The 22,644-nt window shown below is 34.3% G+C and overlaps 3 protein-coding genes across 3 annotated transcripts; all 3 read left to right on the top strand.

Moving 5' to 3' along the window:
• Positions 1–438: 438 nt before the first annotated feature.
• Positions 439–756, top strand: LOC131876150 (PR5-like receptor kinase). The gene has a single exon (XM_059220954.1). The coding sequence runs from the start codon at positions 439–441 to the stop codon at positions 754–756; it is 318 nt and encodes a 105-aa protein (XP_059076937.1).
• Positions 757–19,816: 19,060 nt separating this feature from the next.
• LOC131036567 (uncharacterized) lies at positions 19,817–21,000 on the top strand. Its single transcript, XM_059220955.1, has 2 exons — positions 19,817–20,683; positions 20,897–21,000. Exons 1-2 carry the CDS (start codon positions 19,918–19,920, stop codon positions 20,998–21,000), a joined length of 870 nt encoding a protein of 289 aa, XP_059076938.1. The 5' UTR covers positions 19,817–19,917.
• A 63-nt stretch (positions 21,001–21,063) lies between these two features.
• Positions 21,064–22,346, top strand: LOC131875668 (rust resistance kinase Lr10-like). The gene has a single exon (XM_059220269.1). It carries the CDS (start codon positions 21,064–21,066, stop codon positions 21,955–21,957), a length of 894 nt encoding a protein of 297 aa, XP_059076252.1. The 3' UTR covers positions 21,958–22,346.
• Positions 22,347–22,644: the final 298 nt, after the last annotated feature.

Consider the following 22,644-nt stretch of genomic DNA (forward strand, 5'->3'; position numbering starts at 1 on the left):
AAAGATCCACCACTTCCATCTTGTGCGAATTGTGGGATATTGCTTGGAGGGGTCTAAAAGAGCTTTGATTTATGAGTACATGATCAATGGTTCCCTTGAAAAATATATCCATGGTGATGATCAAAATGTATTGAATTGGAAACAATTGTATTCCATTGCAATGGGCACAGCTCGTGGGATTGCATATCTACATGATGAGTGTAGAAGCAAGATATTACATTGCGATATAAAACCTCATAATGTATTGTTGGATGTCAATTTCTCACCGAAGGTTGCAAATTTTGGTTTGGCGAAAATAATAGATAGAGAAGAAAGCCATGTCTCTATAACGGGTGCTAGAGGAACCCCTGTTTGTGTAACCCAGAGGTATGGTCTAGAAACTATGGACCCGTGACTGACAAATCAGATGTGTACAGTTATGGTATGTTGGTCATGGAAATGGTGGGAGGAAGAAAGAACTTTGACATGAAAGCAACCAGATCCAGCAAATTTAACTATCCAGAGTGGGCATTCAAACAGGTGGAAATGGGAGAATTTCGAAACCTCAGGGGAGATAATATAGCAGACGATGAAGATGAAATTATAGCGAAGAAGTTGAGCATGTTGGGACTGTGGTGCATTCAGTACAACCCTTCTCACCGGCCTTGTATGAGTAGAGTGATACAAATGTTAGAAGGAACTGTTGATATTGCCATGCCCCGTCAGCCCTTTCCTATTGATACACCAGTCCAGACTCCAAACAGTAGCTTCTACTGAATCCTCGCCTAACATTTGATGTGTGATCACATGGTCTCATTCATGGTGTTTCATCTATATGACGCATTGCTCATGTTGATCTAAATTGTCAGCATTGGTAGCCTATCAGCTTGTTATTTAATCTATATAGGCAAATGAATCTATTAGGTTTTAAATATTGCAGATACTTTCTTCTTATGTAATTCTGGAACTCATACTGTCCAGAAATATATTATGCATGATATATAAACATGGCTCCCTTCTTTCAGTTACAGTGAGCAAAAATTTTTCTTTAAATTGAATGGAAAGCCCCTTTTTAGGGCAAGCATATGTGGTTTGTTCTAGTGGTCCCCCGTGAATGTAGGTATATGTAAATGATTCAATTACATTGGCAAAAAAAAAAATTGTAAATTAAAAAGTTTTAAATGGATTCGTGATAGGATTGTAAAATCCGGGACACCATTAACAAATAAGAGAAATGCTGAAGCAAAGTTTTTAAAAAATGTCAAATTGCTGAAGCAAAAAATATCCTATAATAATATCCTGAGTCATTTCTTGAATGTAATTCGATTTCTCTACCGTTAAAGGGAAAAATATCCTATAAATTAATCGGAGGTGTAGAAGAGCTGTGTGTGATGTGAATAAATGACTTTACATTCCTTCACTGACTGTGATGATTACAGGTTGCACTTCAAGTCCAGAATGCCATTCTGTTTCCATTCTTCAATTTTGTAATTAACCAGCTTTCGTTGTGCCCTTTTAAGTCCAAAAAAATGCCAAGATAATGCTCACAATCGATGAAATTGTGTGATGCCGAACAAACAGAAATATGGTGGGAATCGAAAAATTATGGGACACTGGGAAAAGGGGTCGCACAAAAGATTCAGCATCCGCAATTAGTTCATCCAAATTTCAAACTTATTTTTATTTGATTGAATTTCCCTTAAAAAAATTCAGAATGATTCAATCTCCTCAAAAACATATTTAAAATTATTTAATATTAAAGCTAAATACATATTATAAATTTATTAATTTACCTTATTAATTATTATAAATAATTTTTTATAAGGTTAGACTAGTTACATTATATAGTCTTTGTAGATGACATAAGATATTTTTGGTGGTGGTAAAATTTTTATTAATAAATTATTAAATATAATAAATCAATTGAATTTTAAATTTTAAATATAAACACAATATTCTTCAAATATATAAAATACCAAAATTAATAATTGTTAAACTTAACTATTATGCATCTTCTAAAAATCTATTTTATTTAAATACAAATATTATATTAGGGCACCACTTTAAAATTGAGATTTAAATTTTAAATATTAATAAATTAATAATATTATAAAAATCTTTAAAAAATAATATTACAAAATTTTAGAAAATTGTATTTTTTTATGGTGTTAAGAAATTTATTAATAAATTAATATATTTAAAATATTGATAAATTAAGAATATTATAAAAATTATTTTTTTGTTTTATCTAAATAGAAATTTCTTTAATTGATTTAGGTTAATTAAAAATTTGTTTATAATAATTTAATGAGAAAACAATTAATCCTAGTAGATTTCCACCAAAATTTTTAAATGCTTCATTTTTAATTTAAATGTATAGTTACTAATCATGTTATAATCAATATAAATATTAAAATTATTTATATTTACATATAAGTCATTAAAAATATTTACTTATTAAATTTAGAAAAAAATATAATAAATTTTGATTAATTTTTTATTCTTAATAATTAATATTTTTTAATTTAAATTAAAAAAATTTGACATATTAAAAAACAATTTATAAATTATAATTACATTTAATTTAAATATTCATATATATATATTATATTATAAAGCTATAATTCTTTTTTTATATTCACTATAATGGAAAGGTGTCAACCCGCACCAAGACCATGAGGATTGCGATCCATGAAGGGGCGAGCTAGGACTGAAGCCCTATAAAGCTATAATTTACTATATATCTCAATTTAATATATATAATTTAACATTAATATTTTTTACTATGCTAAATTAATAACTCTTTATATAGAAAATTAAAATATTCTCTGCCCATCAAGAGTGCAAAATGTAGGGCGAAAACTTTGCCATAAACGAACAGCAGCCAAGAAACTTTGCCGGTAATGTATGGTAGCCAAAACATTAGAAAATAAAAAAATAATCATATCTGATTGGTTAAAAAAAATATTTCTGTGTTTTCAAATTAAAAAAACAAAAAAAACCACCGAAAATACAGACAGCCAATCACAAAAAAGAAAAAACAAAATGAAATAAATCTAAAAATAAAATAATCTCAAAACATAGCACATCTTATATTTTTTCGTTTAACACGATTTTTGATGCAAACTAAACATATATAGATTTAATACTTAGAACATTAAAATTTATTAATGGTCAACAGCCTTGATTATAGTCAACAGTTCTATATCTAATCAGTGAAGCAAAAAATATTTTCATTTTAATCTATATACATTTGATTGTCAAAAACATTTTCTCAAAAATGGTAAATCTAAAAAAGTTATATTTTGCAACGTAAACTTGCCAAACGCGTTCCAGGAAAGTCGATAATGATCGTTTTTGAACAGTGAAATTGAATGAGACGAAATAAGAATAGCAAGTTCTAATAACTTTCGTACATGACAACAAAGTTTAATGGTTGGAGAATTATAAGCCATATGTTGCGATGAACAGATAGCCATTTAAATTTTTCTGTATATTTTACCGGGCAAGATAATGGCCATTTTAGAGCAGCCAAACTTTAGAGTGAAAAAGTCCACGAATAAGACGAAATTAGAAAGGGATGGATTGAGAAAGAACAATATCGTTAATACTGGCGTGATGGTCACGGAGTACCCTGCAACTTTTTATCTGATAATGATCATATAGAATTATTTTTTCAAGCAAGAATCTTGTAGTTTATATTTTATTTTATATTTAGATCATTGTTAAATTGTCATTTATTTGATTTTTTTTGGTTGATATTGGAAAGAGTCAATGCAAAAATCAATTTGTTTTTGTTTTGTTTTTGTAAATTACGTCATTATTCATTTTTTTATTTAAAAAGGGGGTAAAAATTTATTAAATCAAACCAAGCAGTAGCCCACAAAAGAATACAGAAACAAAGAACTCAACACAAAGCCCCCAAATGAGCAACAACTAATCCGCTAAATCCTCCTTGACCAAACCTTCAAGAAAATGAACATACTCTGAGGGCAGATGAACCCAGTCTTCAAATCTCCACCCTTCCTAGTGATTTGAGGCCCACTTCGCTAGACAATCAGCAGCTCTATTCTACTCATGGGGAACATATAGAAAGAAACTGCCTCCAAGGAATAACTCAAAGAGAGAATTTGTCTACCCACCATAGCCAAATGCCACTCCACATCCTCCATCCTCTGCCGATTCAACATATCAACCACAACTTGGGAATCAGACTCACACAAATTCTTACTCCACCCAAGAGCACAACCTGTCTCAAGGGTCAAAAGAATAGCAAGAGCCTCCATATAGTTATTAGTTTGTAAACCCTTATAGTTAGAAAAGAGAAAAACAACATTACTAGAACTATCTCTGCCAACTCCTCCAACCCCAGCATGCCCGAGATTTCCTCTAGAGGACCCATTAGTATTAATCTTAAGATATCCCAGAGGAGGAGGCATCCACTTACTATCCTGACAAGCCTTCCTTTTAGCATTTCTTCTCCTGAACTGTAGTTTCTTACATAAAGCATCATCGAAGCCTACCCCAAAAATATTCAAACTTTGAATCACTTGCATTTCACTAGGATCAAAATCCCCAAAAAGGTCACACTTCACAGCTAGGGTCTCCTAAATCATATTTAAAACTTTCAAACACACTTGTTGCACCATTTTCATCCTATCCTGGAAAATCTTGCGGCTTCTTTCCAACCACACCTTCCAGATAATAAAACCTTGACCAATGTCCCAAGCCACATCTAGAAAGGGAGTCTTAGTAGGAGGTCTACCTAGACTATTCCAAAACTCCACCACAGTGTTAGCATGAACACAAGCATGCTTCCAAACCCCCCACCACCAATGCCAAATATCAATGGTGAAGGAGCAATGGAATAAAAGGTGCAAACTTTTCTCCTCACTCTTATTACATAAAACATAGATAGAAGGCCCATGGAAGCCCCTCTTCTGAAGATTCTCTAAGATGTGACACTTATTTTGTACCAAAAGCCACAAGAAACAATTACACTTGGGCCAAGCCAACCTATTCCAAACTGGCTTCCACTAGGGAACATCCACCTTTGCAAAAGTCATTCGTTCTAGCTCTTGATAGCCAAAAGCCACATAAAACTTGCCCTATGGATTAGGGCCCCAAGCAAGGATGTCAACACATCTAAGAGAATTACAAAATCTCCTAGCTAATAATCCAGTAGGAGTTTCCCTCTCTTCTATAGAACCTCCAAGTGGCCATTCCTGAGGTTCCTTCCATCTAACTACCTCGCCATGACCCAACCTTGAAATTACTTTAAAATCCTCAACTTTACTCCGGCCAGCTACCATAAAGATGTCACCAAGAGGCCGGAGATGAGAAAACTAAGACAAATAGGAGGATATCCATCCCAAGAATCCTTCCAAAATAAAGCTTCAGAGCCTCTTTTGCAAATCCAAAAGAGACACTTCTTGACTAGATGAGCTCCTCTCTTTAGGGTGGGCCAAATGATTGACCCATTTCCTCTCAAGCTGCACCAAGGAACATTTTTACTTTCCACATCACCAAGATACTTAATCTTTTGGATAATACTCCATCCTTGATCTTGATTTATGCACCATCTCCAAAACAACTTAGCAGCAAGAGTGCAACCATTCAAGCTTGTTTTCCACAAACCAAGGCCACCCTTGTGTTTTGAATTACAAACACTAACCCATTTAAGCAAACTCCACTTATAGGAGAGAAAATTATGAGTCCATAAGAACTATCTAGAGTGAGCATCAAATTCCTTAATAAAGCTTGTGGGGGCTCTCTACACAAAACACTTGTAGATGGGAAGCCCCTAGACTGCCAACTTTCAAAGGGAAACTCTACCAGCAATTGAGAGCCACCTATTACTCTAGTGACACATCTTGCTTTGAAACTTATCTAAAATTTCTTGTCAGATAGCTCCAAGAAATCTATGAACCGAAAGAGGAATTCCAAGGTAAACAAAAGGAAGGGTACCAATTTGAAACCTAAAAATTTGTGCAATTCTTACCAGAATGAGAGCAGGAGTATTGAAGAAAAAGATATGAGATTTTTCTTCATTAATCATCTATCCAAAGGCATTCACATAAATATCTTGGGCTCTTCTAAAACTGATCGCTCCATTGATTCTAGCAGCCCGCATTAACGTAGTGTCATCCGCAAATTGAAGATGGGAGGAGGGAGGAATGCCATGGCCCCACCTGTAGCCCTGAATCAAACCTTACCTGACTTGAGACTTGAGAAATCTTCCCAAACCTTCAGCCATCAAAATAAATAAATAGGGGGAGAGAGGATCTCCTTGCCTAAGGCCTCTAGTTGCACCAAATAAATCAGTTTGCTCACCATTAATAAGAACAAAAAAGGATGATGAGGTGATGCAGATCATAACCCAACGAATCCAATCACTTCCAAATCCAAAAGACAAGAGAAACTTTTATAGAAAACTCCATCTGACTGTATCGTAGGATTTGTCCATATCAAGCTTCATAAACATACCCTTCTCCTTAGAGACAACCATGAAATGCACTGCTTCACCGGCTATGATAAATCCATCCAAAATCTGTCTTCCAAAAATAAATCCCCCTTTATCCTTAAAAATTAATCTACTGATCCAAGGCTTTAACATTTCAACAATAAATTTGGTGATAATTTTGTAGATCACATTACACAGAGAAATGGGCCTAAATGAGTTAAGGGAATTGGCGCCTTCCTTCTTAGGAATGAGGACACGAAATGTAGAATTCAACACCTTAAGCATTTGCTTGTTACTAAAATATTCCTGCACAACTTCAAACAGATCTAGCTTGACAATGTCCCAAAAAGATTTTCAGAACTCTATAGGGAAACCATTAGGCCTAAGAGCTTATCCTTTCTTCATACCAAAGACCACTGCCTCAATCTCAAAAAGGGAAATAGGTTTAATGAGAGCCTCACTCATTTTCGGAGTGACTATGGAAGGAATGAAATCAAGAACCAATACCTCCTCAGCCTGATCAGGCACAAAATATTCTTTGAACAGATTCCCAAAGAATCTAATGGCTTCCTGAGCAATCTCCCTATGAGAGGAAACCTGAGCACCTTCCGATGTAATGAGAGAATTGAAAGTACTACCATATCTTCTGTCCTTTATTGAGTTGTGAAAAAACTTGTGTTTCTATCCCCTTCCTATAGCCAATCAATCTGAGACTTCTGCTTCCAAAAAATCTCCTCCTAGAGCTCCCATTCTTCTAGTTTTTTTAAAGTAATAGCCTCTTCTCTGTCTAAAGCATCAGACATACCCTGCTCTCTAATTTGATGGGTGATAGTATTCACCCTTTGTTAAGCATTCCTTTTGGTAGAGAAAATATTACCAAAACTCATCTTGTTCCAATTTTTTAGCCTATACTTAACATGTTGCAATTTCCTGGCAAAGGAAAACATAGAAGCACCATAAGCAGGCTTCCCTTCCCTCCACCATTCAAACATATGATCCTGAAGAGAAGCATCCCTCATCCATATAAGCTGAAACTTAAATGAGAGATTGTTAGTCATCCTAAACTTAGTGGCCAACGGAAGGATAGGCCAATGATCTAATCCTCTCTAATCCAAAATCTTTGAATTGGTAGTCTAGCTATCCTCCATCCAATAACAAGAAACCAGGAACCTGTCTAATATTTCTAATATAACCTCAACCCCGCATCTCCTATTATTCTAGGTAAATAAACCATTGGAAGGTTGGATATCCACAACCCTCAGCAACTCAATGTTACTCCTCAAGAGCCCCATAGAATGGTCAAGCCTTGTAATACCTCCCCTCTCCTCTTCCAAACATAATACAATATTTAAATCTCTTGCCAAAATCCAAGGGAACAAAGGTGGAAGAGAGCGAACAAATCCTATATGTGACCAAAGCAAGGATTTTCCCACAAAATTAGTTGGAGCATAAACATTAGTTAAAAGAAGAATCTTACCAATCTCGTAGCAAGTGGACGCCAAGGAGATAGAGGACTTGCCATAGATCCACCAAAGTAGGACAATCTTGTGAGGATCCCATAACAAAGCCAAGCCTCTAGAACTAACCTGGGCCCTAATACATTGGCAAAGACATCTTGACCAAACTTTAGCAGTCGTGTTGAACATACCATCAACGGATAACTTAGTTTCCTGAATAAAAACCACATTAGGAGAATAAGACCAAATGAACTCTTGAATAGGCTTTTGTCTAGGGATTCTATTCAGCCCCCTTACATTCCATGAGAGTAAAATCATTTCTAAGACCGAGAGAAGTGAGAATCAATGGTCTTCACAACACCAAATTCCACTAAAGTCTCACCAACTAGTTTTACCTTTTCCTGGTCTTTCATCCTTCCCACCTTAAGGGCCTTCTCCAGAGCACCTTTCCAGAGCACAGAGGAAGTTCCTATACCTTTTCTCCCATTTAGCAAATCCTTTCTACCATAAGTCTCCAAGCAGATAGAATTTGAGATCACCTGCACTTCCATACCTCCACTACCTTCCATCTCACCCATGGGCGTCAGGGAGGTAACTATTTCCATGTGCACCCCAAATGCTTTCTCTAGTGATTCAATCTAATTAGCATTGATCTCTTTCCTACCTATTACCCCTACCTCAAAAAGATCATGGCTAGCAGGTATATTACCAATAGCCCCATCAGACTATTCCAGATCTTCAAGGGCATCAAACGTATTGAAGACCTCATCCACCTACCTGTCCAGAAGGGTCCTCTTTAGACCCCAACCTTTATTTTGAGTTTTGACTGGGATGAAACATTCCTTATCCTCCCTCATAGGAGCTTTCACTTTATCTTGTTTACGAGGTGCATTGGTTGTCCCTGATTTAAAGTCCCCTACTGATTTAGATTTGGGACACATCTTCTACAAATGCCCATATTCATGACAACATTTCATAATCAAGCTATTGAATCCAAGAACTAGATCCCAATCGAAATTCCATGGAATCGGGGAAGGGCTTGTTTAAATCAATTTCAACACAAACATGGGCATAGGTAATTACCTTCTTTTCCATAGTTTAATGTTAGGGGCCTATTGGCTTCCCTAGCTAAGTTGCAACCAGATTGAAGATGTCTTCTCTCTGAAACTCCAAAGGAAACCAAGGAAGTCTTACCCAAATAGGAACCCTTGAAGGAATCTCTTCTATCCAGGGTTAAGTCATACATGCAAAGGTTTAATAAAAACACCAACCTGATTATAGAAATAAGGCTCCCCTTCAAATGCCTTATTTCCCCATAGATTTATAGATCAAAGCATTCCTAGAGAAATATTCAATGTCCTCCTTAACCAAAGCTAGATAAATCATAACAACAAACCTATTGTCACTTGTTTCTAGACATCCATTAACCTTCTTTGGTATGAAACCTCCAGCTTGAGAAGAGTATTCACCCATGTTTGAACTAGCTAAGACAAACATCATATTCTCCAACATTTAGGAAGAAGAAATATTTCTTGTCAAAGTATTGTGAAATTGTGTGCCCGAAGCACCCATAGGTCCTTTTTGAGCAGCCATGCAACTCCCTCACATGAAGAAACAAAAACCACTAAACCCCCAAAATATAGGGCACAATTCAATCAACAATAAGGACTACAAAAAACACAAACCCTTACCACATAATTTCTCCCAAAGATGACAACACTGAAGAATAATACCCTAGAAGGATGCCACACAAAACCACAATCCTCCCCAAAACACCGAAAAACCCCCAAGAAATGAGTGAGAAAAGAACCACAAACCAGCACACGAAATAGACAAGCCCACCCTATCTCCACACTCCCCCTTGCCAACACCCGATCTCCCCCATGCTGGATGCCTGTAGAAGCTGAGAAAGAGCTCGGCTATGGCATAGATGCCCTAGCCCAAGTGATCAAACACATCCCACGCAATGCCATCTTCCTAGAATTCCTCACGTCTTTATTAATTTAAATTATTGAGTCAAATGTCAATTTTATTAATTGCTTGAACAAGATGAAACTATTGCATATATCACATATTTTGACCATATTATATATTATTTGATTGGTTGATTTTAGAAACAATCATTGCAAAAATAAATTGTCATTGAATTTTGAATATGTTTTGTCATTCATTGAAATTTTTGGTCAAGTTGTCAAGCCTATTAATATTTTGAATGAAAACAAATACTACTATAGATAAGATAATATGTTGAAGTGGCAAAATTAATCAAATTGAAAGTTATTTCCATCTATAATGTAACTTGCAATTATTGTGTTGATTTTATTTCATCAACCTTTCTAAAATCTATGCATAGATATTTTCATTGGAGTTATAATACATTAATTTTTTTGGGTTGAATTTTAGTCATATTAATGTCTTGAATGCCATTGAAAACTATTGCATGTATTATCATATTGAAAATGCATAGAACTAAATCTATGTTAATATATTAGTTGAGATATGTAATCCAAGAAATTCAATCAATATTTATTTCACTAAAAATATATATACAATCTTATCTTAAATAAAATCTACAAAAACCTTGTCATGAAGCTTCTAGAAGAGCCCAATAATTATTTTTAATTAATATCAAGTAATCCAAGAAATTCAATCAATATTTATTTCATTAAAAATATATATACAATCTTATCTTAAATAAAATCTACAAAAACCTTGTCATGAAGCTTCTAGAAGAGCCCAATAATTATTTTTAATTAATATCAAGTAATTATTTTTAATTAATATCAAGTAATTATTTTTTAATTAATTATTTTCTTTCTCTTTGATATATTCAATACCAAAGTCATACTCACTTAGAAACTCAAGCCACCTTCTTTGTCTGGCATTTAGGTTAGGTTGTGTAAAAATATACTTCAATCTTAAATGATCCGTTTTTAGCTCAAAAGGCTTCCTTAAAAGGTAATGCCTCCACATTTGCAATGCATGCACAATAGCTAGAAGTTCTAAATCATGCGGAGCATACTTCATCTCATATTGCTTTAGCTTTCGTGATTCAAATGCAACCACCTTTCCTTCTTGCATCAACACTTCTCCCACACCTTCACCCGAGGCATCTGTAATTACTACAAAATGTCCATTGGGATCTAGTATAGTTAATACTGGTGCTATTGTCAATTTCTGCTTTAGGAGTTGAAATGATTCCTCACACTTCTCAGTCCATTCAAACCTTTTTTCCTTTTTTTGAAGTGAGGTAATTGGTGCTGCTATCCTGGAAAACCCTTCCACATATTTTCTATAATATCCTGCAAGTCCCATAAGACTCCTAACTTCAGAAACATTTTGAGGTGTTGGCCATTGTATTATTGATTCTATCTTCACAGGATCAACTGAAATTTCTTCAGTAGATATGACATGGCCTAAGTATTGCACCTTTTCCTAGAAGAAGGCACACTTAGATAATTTCCCGTAAAGCTTACGATCTCTCAATCGTTGCAAAACTATCCTCGGGTGCTTCTTATGTTCTTCTTCATTTTTAGAATAGATCAATATGTCATCAATGAAGATTAAAACAAAATCATCCAAGTATTCTCTGAAAATACTGTTCATGAGGTTCATGAATGCTGCTAGGGCATTAGTTAAACCAAATGGTACAACTATGAATTCATAGTGCCCATACCTTATTCGGAATGCATTTTTAAGAATGTCTTCATCCTTAATCCTTAACTGATGATATCCGAATCAAAGATCAATCTTGGAGAGTTCCGAGATGTATTTCCAGAAGATCTTACCAAGTTACCACCTAAGAGAGAGTTCGATTTTACTATAGAACTCAATTCATAATTCATAATTCAGTTGTGAGGAAATATTGTATGTATTTTTATTCCTGCAATTGATATGGAATTCGACATTTAGTATTCTTTAATTTGGGATTGTCAATGCTGATGAATTGTCGAGTGCAAGTGATGTAGGAATAGGTGAACGTAGTCGAAGGCGAGAACACGACTCAGGTAGAGTTGTTTTTAACTAAATGACTTCGATGGAATAGGGAATCTCACACACTACATTAGTGAAATTATGCATATACATTTATGTCTGCATTTATGAATGATTTTGAATCATGAATGAAATATTATGTTTTATTTGTCTAAAAAGGGTGAAAATTCGTTAATAAATTGAATTCTACGAGCTAGTATATAAAATGATTAATCATTTGTTATATAGATGGTAGACAACTTGAATTTATCGAATTACACATATTCGTATTTATATATTTTTAGGTGAAATTATAAATTTAATTATTACGAATATTGTCATATGCTATAAAAATGACTATTCATAAAACATATTTATAAGTATTAGCATATACGTAAATTATATATATATATATATATATATATATATTATAAACTTTAAATGTCTAAGTGTAATATTTACATTGTAAATTATGTTATAGTCGCATGTTAAAAGGTGGTGGGTTAGTTTTTATTTGAAAAGCGACTATGTCGCATGGCAATTTCGGTGGCCAATTAGACTCAAGTCGACTAATGCATGACCAAACTAAAAAAACAAAAAACCATCGGTTAACTCCAACATAAAGACAATGACTACTATGAGTCGATATATGGCATAAGACTAAAACATAGGTAAATGATAGTTAATGCAAAAGATAGAGGTTTTGACATGAGATCACAACGATAGACGAGACAATAACTAGCCATTAAACACATAATCTTGAAGTTCCAACGTGGAGTAATAGCATGCAAATGGTTTATAGCATAAACATAGGAAACATGGCCATGGATAGATCTATAGCGTGGGCATTCAACTCACCACTCAAGTGTTTGGAAGACAAGTTTAATTTACTAACCTTTGCATGGAGCATTAAATCCGCTATCATACATGTTAAAAACTATAGTTAGACTCCTCCATTCGACATAGCGGGCAGAAGACACTCAATGGTGGTATAAATAGCAGAAAAAGATGCAAATAACTGCAGTAAATAATATGATAACATACACATAGTGTCAAGAATCTAGGATAGTCAGCGATAGGAAACCCATGAATAGTTAAATCTTGCACGATAATAGTAGAAAATGCATCAAAGAATGCCATCTCTTGTAGACGTGGGAAAAGTAAGATGAGTTAAACATAGACTTAGGTAATAGACTCCTAAACAATTACAATCACCGAGCCTTTGAATAGGGAGAAATCATAGGGAATAATTGGATAAATAGAGGTGGGAGATAGGAGGAAAAGGATGTTCATTCACAAGCAAGAAAGGATGATAGACTCATGAAGAGAAGAATAAAATAGAAGAGAATAGAGAAGATATTTTATAGTATCAAATAGAGAGATAGAAATAGATTTGAGATAGAGATAGGGATATATTGGAGATAGATTTTCCAGCAAGGCGTGGTACTATTTGGCAAAAGAGCATCAAAGTTGTACAAACCGGTCCAAGCTTACAAGAGGTCGAAATTATTTTGCTTTAGTTATTATTTGGAATAAGAAACTATGAAATTAGAAGTTTAGGTATAGAGTATGATTATTATATACAATTTTGCATATGTCGTTGTTTATTGGAAGGGAATTATAAATCATTTAAAATATAAATCATAGAGAAATAGATGTTAGTCAATTTAATTACTATAGTAGTGTAATTTGTCTAAATGATTAGTTTGTATTTCCATTTAAGAACGTGTTTGCATACCCTTTTTGTTTATATATGAAAGAAAAATTCATGCATGTATAACACCTTCTTTTACATGTATCTTATTTAGTCAAAAGATTGATTATGAAACTATTGCTTATGAAATTTTATCGTTTTCCAAAGTATGAAAGATTGTCTTCAATTAGATGAATTAGACAAAATAATGTTAGTAAGGAAAATGATATTTCTATTTTGTTTAAAAAGAAAGATTGTATTCTCAATTGTATTTGATTTTGAGGGAATCAAGCTAGGGATTGGCTTGAGTTAGAAAATTACCTTTCGGGATGGGTGCCGAATGTGGATGTTTTTAGAGAGAATAGTTTCTTTTTCCAACTATTATTTTGTTGTGCATGACATTATACTTAGCCGAGTTATTATTTGAATTATCCATAGAAAATGATGGAAATTCCTTATTTTATGCTCTCTACCACATCCTTGAATAATAGTGAATGCTTGTTTCTTAGAATGAAGTAGAAAAATGAAAATGCATATATTGTCTAGGCATGCACCAGATTCCCTCTTTCTTTTGAATTCTTTGGTTAAAACAATTCATGCAGGGTCAGGTATTCTTGATTGACCAAGAATTCTGGGGAAGCGTAAGCTTCAAGGTTGGGCGAAAAAAGCACCTGAATCTTGTTCTTTTCTTCATGCTAAATATTGCATTGGCGATAGCTTGGGTTGCAGATCAACGGACGCATCTCACCCTTTACTTTGTATTATTTTTTTATTGAACTTACGACAACTTGAAATGCGTAAGTAGTGTATGATTGAAATACTACTTATATTGATTTATTGAATGAAGAATCGTTATCTTTTATAGAAATTTTGTGTTTATTACAATCTAAATGGAATCATAAATTGAAGCTATGAATGGAAAATGGAATGAAATAGACTTATTAATAGATTTATGAGTTTATTTAAGAATAAAGAGTATTTCGGCTATTATTGAAGTTAGCACGATTTACATCTTTACAAGGATAAGGTCAAAGGAGGCCCAAAATAGGGTGGGGATAGGGGCACCACACCCTTTTTGTAGGGGGGAAAGGGGCGCTACGCCCTTTTCCTTTCCTAATTTAGGATAGGAAGTGACAGATAGTAGTGTGGGGTGCAAGTTTTAGGTGTTTTGAGCATCTCTCAGGTCTCCAATCAGGCTTAGGGATTCATCTACCAATGTGAAGACCCAAATGCGGTCGAAAATTGCAAGGTCACAATTTTATGATGCTACACGCATGAAAAATATTTACAATAGCCTCTTATATAGAAGACAATAGAAGATATTACAAAATTTTAGAAATTTTTAACTTAGTTGATAAGAAGCCAATAAGGTAATTACAATAAGAATTCTAGATAAATCTAGAATATAATAGAAATTACATATTTCTAACACTCTCCCCTAATTTCTACCATCAACAACTAATTACATTAATATTTACAATGCCCAAAATTTCTCTCTAATACTCAAATGGTTCTTGTGTTAATGCCTTGGTAAATATATCTGCAAGTTGCTCCTTTGATCTGCAATGCTATAGGATAATCTCTAGATTGTTCACCAACTCTTGAATGAAGTGATATCTAGTGTCAATGTGCTCTGTCCTCTTGTGAAAAACATGATTCTTTGAAAGTTGAATGGTGGGCTTGTTGTCATAATATATTGTAGTAGGCTCCTCTTGTTTATGTATTAGATTCTTAAAAATTCTTTGCATCCATATTGCTTGACATGCTACTGATGTACCTACCACATACTCTACTTCTGCTGATGAAATTGTCACAATAGGCTGATTCTTTGATGCCCATGCTACAACACCTATTCCTTGATGAAATGCATATCCAGATGTGTTCTTTCTATCATCAATACTTCCTGCAAAATAACTGCCTATATATCCAACCAACTAGAAATTATCTATAGTAGTATATAATATGCCATGTTTCATAGTTATTGCAATATACCTCAATACCTTTTCCCTTCTTGCCAATGTGAATTCTATTACAAGCTAGGGTTGTCGTTGCACCAAAAGATCAACTTGTCAATGCCCGATACAACCATTAGACTTATAGAATCCATAGGAGGCTATTAAACCATGTCGCAAATCCCTACAAGGGACGCTAGCCCACTGCCAACAATCCCCCTCCCATCATCACTCATCATGACCTGCATGATTCGAACTTGTGACCAAGCTTTGATACCATTTGTTACAAGCTAGGGTTACCATTGCACCAAAAGATCGACCTGTCAATGCCTAATACAACCACAAGACTTATAGAATCCATAGGAGGTTGTTGATCCATGTCGTAAATCCCCACAAGAGATGTTAGCCCACTACCAACAAATTCTTTGGTGCATCCATGAATCTAGAAATCAAACTAACTCTAGACATTATATCTGGCCTAGTTGCAGTGTGATTCATCAAACTACCAACCAATTTTCTGAATATAGTGGAATCAAAATCTATCTCATTATCTTCTCTACTTAGTTTTGTGCCTATTGCCACGGGTGTAGAAGCCGGACTACAATTTATCATTCTAAACCTCTTCAAAACATATTTTGCATACTTACTTTGATAGATGAAAATGTGCTTATCATTTTGTGTAACTTCAAGGCCAAGAAAATATTCTCCTTATACATGCAACTAGTCCCTCATCAAATACCCCAGAAAAAATGTGGCATGATAGATATTAGAATGGAGAAGAAATAAAAACATTATATTATATATGTCATTTACATGGACAAGTTCAATTTTTAATATCTTAACAAATCTATCCTCTTCATTGGGTGTAAATATTCAAGGAAAGCATTTCAATCCTTCACTTAGCCTCGAAGAATTTGTATTTATGTGTTCCTTCCCCAATTCACTATTTCCGTGTGCCTTCCTTTTCATTTTCTACAAAGCCCAAGTGAGAAGTTTCTCCATTCACAACTTGCAATTGCATCAAATACATTCCTTTCCTTTTCTTTTCATCGCTCTCTCGATTCTCTTTCCGTTTCTTCTTATAACATATTTTGTTGTGTTATTAGTAAATGTTGATTCCCCGTATCCTTCGTATCAGAGTTGTTCTAATTCTACATGGAAATAGTCTCTTATCAAATATCCCTTTAACCATTGTGGCATGAGGGGTACTGAGTGCAGAAGAAACAATATTAGTCCAAATGTTTTCCCTCATACATCAGGGTTTTGTTTGTGAGACATGTATAAGGTAGTGAGAGGGATCACACAATCATCTTATGTAAACAATACCATTTGTGTTGCCCGTGATGAAAATTCTTTTAATTTTTTCTCTAAAATACTATTCCATTATGTCATGTGGTCTGAGAATGAAAATCAATTTTATCTTACTGATAATTATAAATCAGGAACCGTTCTTATCTGTTATAGAGAACCTCCCTACATCATCAATCTCAAGCAAATCATGCGTTTGGAATGCAGAAGAAAAGACGATTTATGCAATCTTGTTAATAAGTTATATGAACCTACGCATTGTGAGTTTATTTCCACTTATTCTTAATGTTATGCAATCTTGTTAATAAGTTATATGAATCTTGTGTAGGTTTTAATGTGAGGTCATATCTCTTCTTAAGAAAAAAATTATCTCTATGTCATTTAGTTAGGATGTTAGATGGTTTGATTCTCTAGGGTTTCTTGGCAAGCATTAGATTATCTATCTTTCATAGTGGTTTCACAAAACCCTCTGTTTCAAGCACACAAAGGAACTAGCAATAACCTATTATTTCATGATTAGATGATAAAAATCTTAGAAACGTCCCTCTTGAGCATATAAAGCGATTCAAACATGGATTAAAATAACAACTAGATTGAAGATCTTATTTCTGAGTCAACCACAAATTGACACAATTTAATGGTTATTTGATAGAAATACTTAAAGCAAGCATAGAATAAATTGCATAAAACCCTAAATCACAAACCTGAAATTGCGAGTCCTTTGAAGTGGTTAAATGAAAACAACAAACACATTGAACAACTAATTTATGAACAAACCACAATACTCCCTTGTATCCAACAAAGGTTCAATTAACACCCACATTGCAATGGTTACATGAGTGAAACAACCAATCAAATAAAGAACGGATAAAAATAGTAACCACCATGATAGACAAACTAAAATATTTCCCACTCAATCAAAAATTATTGCAGTTTAATGGTTTGTTGACAAAATAATCAAAGCAAGAAAACAATAAATTGTGAGACATCCTAAATGAGAAACCCAAAATTACCTTTCTTTTGTAGTGGTTTTACAAAATCCTCTACTTTGACCACACAAAGAAACTGGCAGTGACCTCTTCTTCCACATGCGAATGATAAAAAACCTTAGGAACATAAACCTCGAATAGAGAAAGTGATTCAAGTGGACATGAAAATCACAACCATATGTTAAGATGATTTTTTCTAGTGAACAACAAATTCAAATCGTTTAATTATTGTTTGACAAAAAATCCAAAGAAAGAACACAATAAATAGTAGGAAAACTTAAATAAGAAACCCAAAATTACCTATCCTTCATAGTGGTTTCACAAAATACACAACACCTACATCAATGCCCACATCCAACTTGATGGGTTTCAAACATTTTTTCAAGTACACTATAATAATGGCGTCTATTAATTTCCACCAACAAAATCAACTTCAACAACTTTATTTTCCCTAGATCAATCGCAACTATATCAATGGGCACATTCAGTTGAAGGGTTATCTCAAGAACCTTCAAAGAAACACCACAAACCATTGAAAATGAAAATAAAACATTACCTGTCAAGCACCTGGGATTGATTATAGAATGCAAATGGAAAACTAGATGAACTAAAATTGTATCAATGTGCACATGTAGTCCAAGAATTATCTCATAAAACCTTCAAACAAACACCACCACTTGTTGAAAGTAAACATAAAACATTACCTGTCAAATGCTTGGGATTGATTATCGAATGCATATGGAAAAACATTTGTATACTCCAACGCTACTTTCAAAAACACCACACAATTGTTCCCATGTCATGCAGGTTAATGTGCCCATTGGCAATGCTTGTGTGGTACAATAAACCTATTGCTAATAAATGTTAGGCAAGCTAAGTGACTTGCAAGCAATATTGGAGTTGAAGATAGAATTTTTAGAAAACCCCGCCAATAAATCTAGACATGATAGAGATAGTTTTTTGGCCTATGGTGGGAAGGAGGCTCCTGATAAGCAGCTTTTTTTGGGGTTATTGACACTTGTTCAAGCTTAAAAGACCACACTAAAGCATATATGCTAATTAAATATTAGTTTTATTTATATATCTCAACATGAACAAATAGAAAAAATAGATAAATGACATTTTTTAACTTATTAAATTAGAAAATTAATTATAGTCTATAAGATTGTTGGTAAGAGGATGTAGCAAGATTAGAGAGTCTTAAAGACATGTCCACTTATTCAACATTGAAAATCAAATAGAAGAGTCATACAAACTACTTTACCTTTTTAATTAAAGATGATGTGACACAGTTGTACATTCTTAAATGTATATTCATAGATCAATATTTAAATTAAGAAGAAAGCATCTTGCCAACAACTTAGTCTATAAGATTCTTGATGAAAGAGGATGTAACAAGATTGGAGTCTCTTAAAGATATGTCCACTTATTCAACATTGAAAATTAGATAGAAGAGTCATACAAACTACTTTACCTTTTTAATTAAAGATGATGTGACATAGTTGTACAATCTTAAATGTATTTAAATAAATCAATATTGAAATTAAGAAGAAAGCATCTTGCCAACAACTTTATCTTTTTAATCAAAAACAACCTAACAAAATTGCAGTCACATATCTTCAACATTTAAAACCAAAGAAAAAATATCTAACAAATAACTTTACCACTTCAATAAAAAATAATGTAGCACAACTATAATCTTAATTGCATGTCCGTGAAAATTGTGAAAAAAACATCTTTCAATTTTGCCTCTTTAATCGAGGATGGTGTGTTGAAATTTCACTTTTGCCCACCCAGTCTTTATTAAGATTTAGTGTTCAAACTGAAGGTTAGTAATCGACTTATTTGTGGGTCAATACCATTGCATCCGGTCAACAGACTTTCTTTCTTCCAAGTGACGATTTCTGCGTTCCTTCCTGACTCACTATTTCTGCGTTCCTCTCTATAACATTGCATTTGGTCAAGGGACTTTGTATTTTTGCGTTCCTTCCCCGATTCACTATTTCTGCGTTCCTTCCTTTTCATTTTCTACAAAGCCCAAGCGAGGAGTGTTTCCATTCACAACCTGCAATTGCATCAGATACATTCCTTTCCTTTACTTTTCATGGCTCTCTGGATTCTCCTTCCGTTTCTTCTTATTACATGTTTTGCTTTGTTTTTAGTAAGTGCCTATTCCCCGTATCCTTCGTATCAGAGTTGTTCTAATTATACATGCAACCAGTCTCTTGTCAAATATCCCTTTAATGATTGCGGCATGACAGATACTAGGTGCGTAAGAAACAATATTATTCTAAATGTTGTCCGTTATGCGTCAGGGTTTTGTTTGGGAGACAGGTATAAGGTAGTGGGAGGGATCACAGAATCATCTTATGCAAACAATACCATTCGTGTTGCCTGTGATGAAAACCATTTCAATGTTTGCAATAAAGAAGTATTATATTCTTTCAGGTGGCCTTATCAAAATCCATTTTATCTTTCTGATAAATACAAATCAGGAACCGTTCTTATCTGTAACAGAGAACCTCCATACAGCATCGATCTCAAGCAAATCAAGTGTTTGGATTGCAGAAGCAGAAACGATTTATGCTACTTTCTTCTTTCTGGATTATCTCTGGAATATCATGATGAAAGTTGTGAAAGCCGATACGGCGTTGTCATTCCGAAAAACAATAGCTCCAACATCACTCATGAAAAGAATCTCCGGGAGCTCCTCTGCACGGGATTCGAAATGAAATGGAATATCAGCGATGCATGCACTTCCTGTGAAGCCTCTGGTGGGATTTGTTATACCCCAGATTATTATAATGGAGAGGACTATCTTGAGGCGTGCATTTGTGCCAATGGTCCCCACCAATTCAACTGCTCTGACGGTATTTATTTTTATATCTGAATTTAATAATTAATAGTTCAAGCATATTGTGAAAGCTTATCAGGTTTTATAATCACCAGAAATAAATAAAAGGACCATGAAAATCATAAAATCTTAATTGACTTAGGGTTTTGAATTTGGAAGGGAAATTACAAATTGAGAAATAAGCGTTATTTTTCTTTCAAGTTTTACTAAATAATTTATTTTGTTTTAGGAAATCTTCTCTACCAGAGAAATGGCGGATGCTCTCGAAATATAAAGCAGGTAAGCTACTTTAGACGGGGGTTTTTTCTTTTCAAAATTAATTATCTTATTTAAAATTTTCATGAATGGATTATGGTCCTTTACCTTGTGCACTTGATTACCGTATTAGAATTGGCTATGAATTTTGTTGCAGCTTTAGGTGCTATATCTGGTGCCTTCATTATATCAATCATCATCTTCATTTACAGAAGGATTAGGCAAAAGAGAAAGGAAAGAGTGCAACAAGAGGAGCAAGATATTAGAAGGTTTATGGATCCCCTCGACTCCAGACCTCCTTCAGTTGCGAACTTTTTACAAGCAGGAATTCCCAACAAATATTCTTATCGTCAAATTAAAAGATACACAAGCAATTTTGCAGTCAAACTTGGCCAAGGAGGTTTCGGTACAGTATTTAAAGGTGAACTTGCAAATGGATGTATGGTAGCCGTTAAAATACTTGATAAATCAAAACACAGTCAAATTCAATTTTTAAATGAAGTGGCTACCATTGGAAGGATCCACCACTTGCATCTTGTGCGACTTTTGGGATATTGCTTGGAGGGGTCTAAAAGAGCTTTGATTTATGAGTACATGGTCAATGGTTCCCTTGAAAAATATATCCATGAAGATGATCAAAATATATTGAATTGGAATCAGTTGTATTCCATTGCAATGGGCACAGCTCGTGGGATTGCATATCTTCATGATGAGTGTGGAAGCAAGATATTACATTGTGACATAAAACCTCATAATGTATTGTTGGATGTCAATTTCTCTCCAAAGGTTGCAGATTTCGGTTTGGCTAAATTAACAGATAGAGAAGAAAGTCATGTGTCTCTAACAGGTGCTAGAGGAACCCCTGGCTACGTGGCCCCAGAGGTGTGGTCTAGAAACTATGGACCCGTGACTGACAAATCAGATGTGTACAGTTATGGTATGTTGATCGTGGAAATTGTGGGAGGGAGAAAGAACTTTGACATGAAAGCTTCCAAATCCAGCAAATTTTACTATCCAGAGTGGGCATTCAAATAGGTGGAAATGGAAGAATTTCAAAACCTGGGGGGAAATAATATAACAGAAGACGAAGATGTAAGTATAGCAAAGAAGTTGAGCATGTTGGGACTGTGGTGCATCCAGTACAATCCTTCTCACCGGCCTTGTATGAGTAGAGTGATACAAATGTTAGAAGGAACTGTTGATATCGCCATGCCCCCTCAGCCCTTTCCTATCGATATACCAGTCCAAACACCAGCTTCTACTGAATCATCATCTAGCATTTGATGTTTCATGATCACATGGTCTCATTCGTGGCATCCCGTCCATGTCGCATTGCTCATGTTGATCTCAATCGTCAGCATTGGTAGAAAATCAGGTTAATGCTGCTAGCTGCTTTCTTGTTTTGTAATGGTGAAACGCACATTGTCCAGACATATATTATGCATAATATACAAACATTACTCCTTTCTTTCAGTTTCAGAGAGCAAAACTTTTTCTTTAAATTGAATGGAAAGCCCCTTTTTAGGGTAAGCATATGTGGTTTGTTCTAGTGATCCCCCATGCATGTAGGTATATTTAAATGATTCATTTATACTGGCAAAGAATTGCAGATTTAAAAGTAGTATAAAATAGGACACCATTAAGAACCCACGAGCAAATCTTTGTTTATAAAGCAATTAAGAGAAATGCTCGTCCCATTCCTTACCTCCCCTAAAAGGAAGT

This window comes from Cryptomeria japonica, chromosome 5 (assembly GCF_030272615.1).
Source record: "Cryptomeria japonica chromosome 5, Sugi_1.0, whole genome shotgun sequence".
Lineage (NCBI taxonomy): Eukaryota > Viridiplantae > Streptophyta > Pinopsida > Cupressales > Cupressaceae > Cryptomeria > Cryptomeria japonica.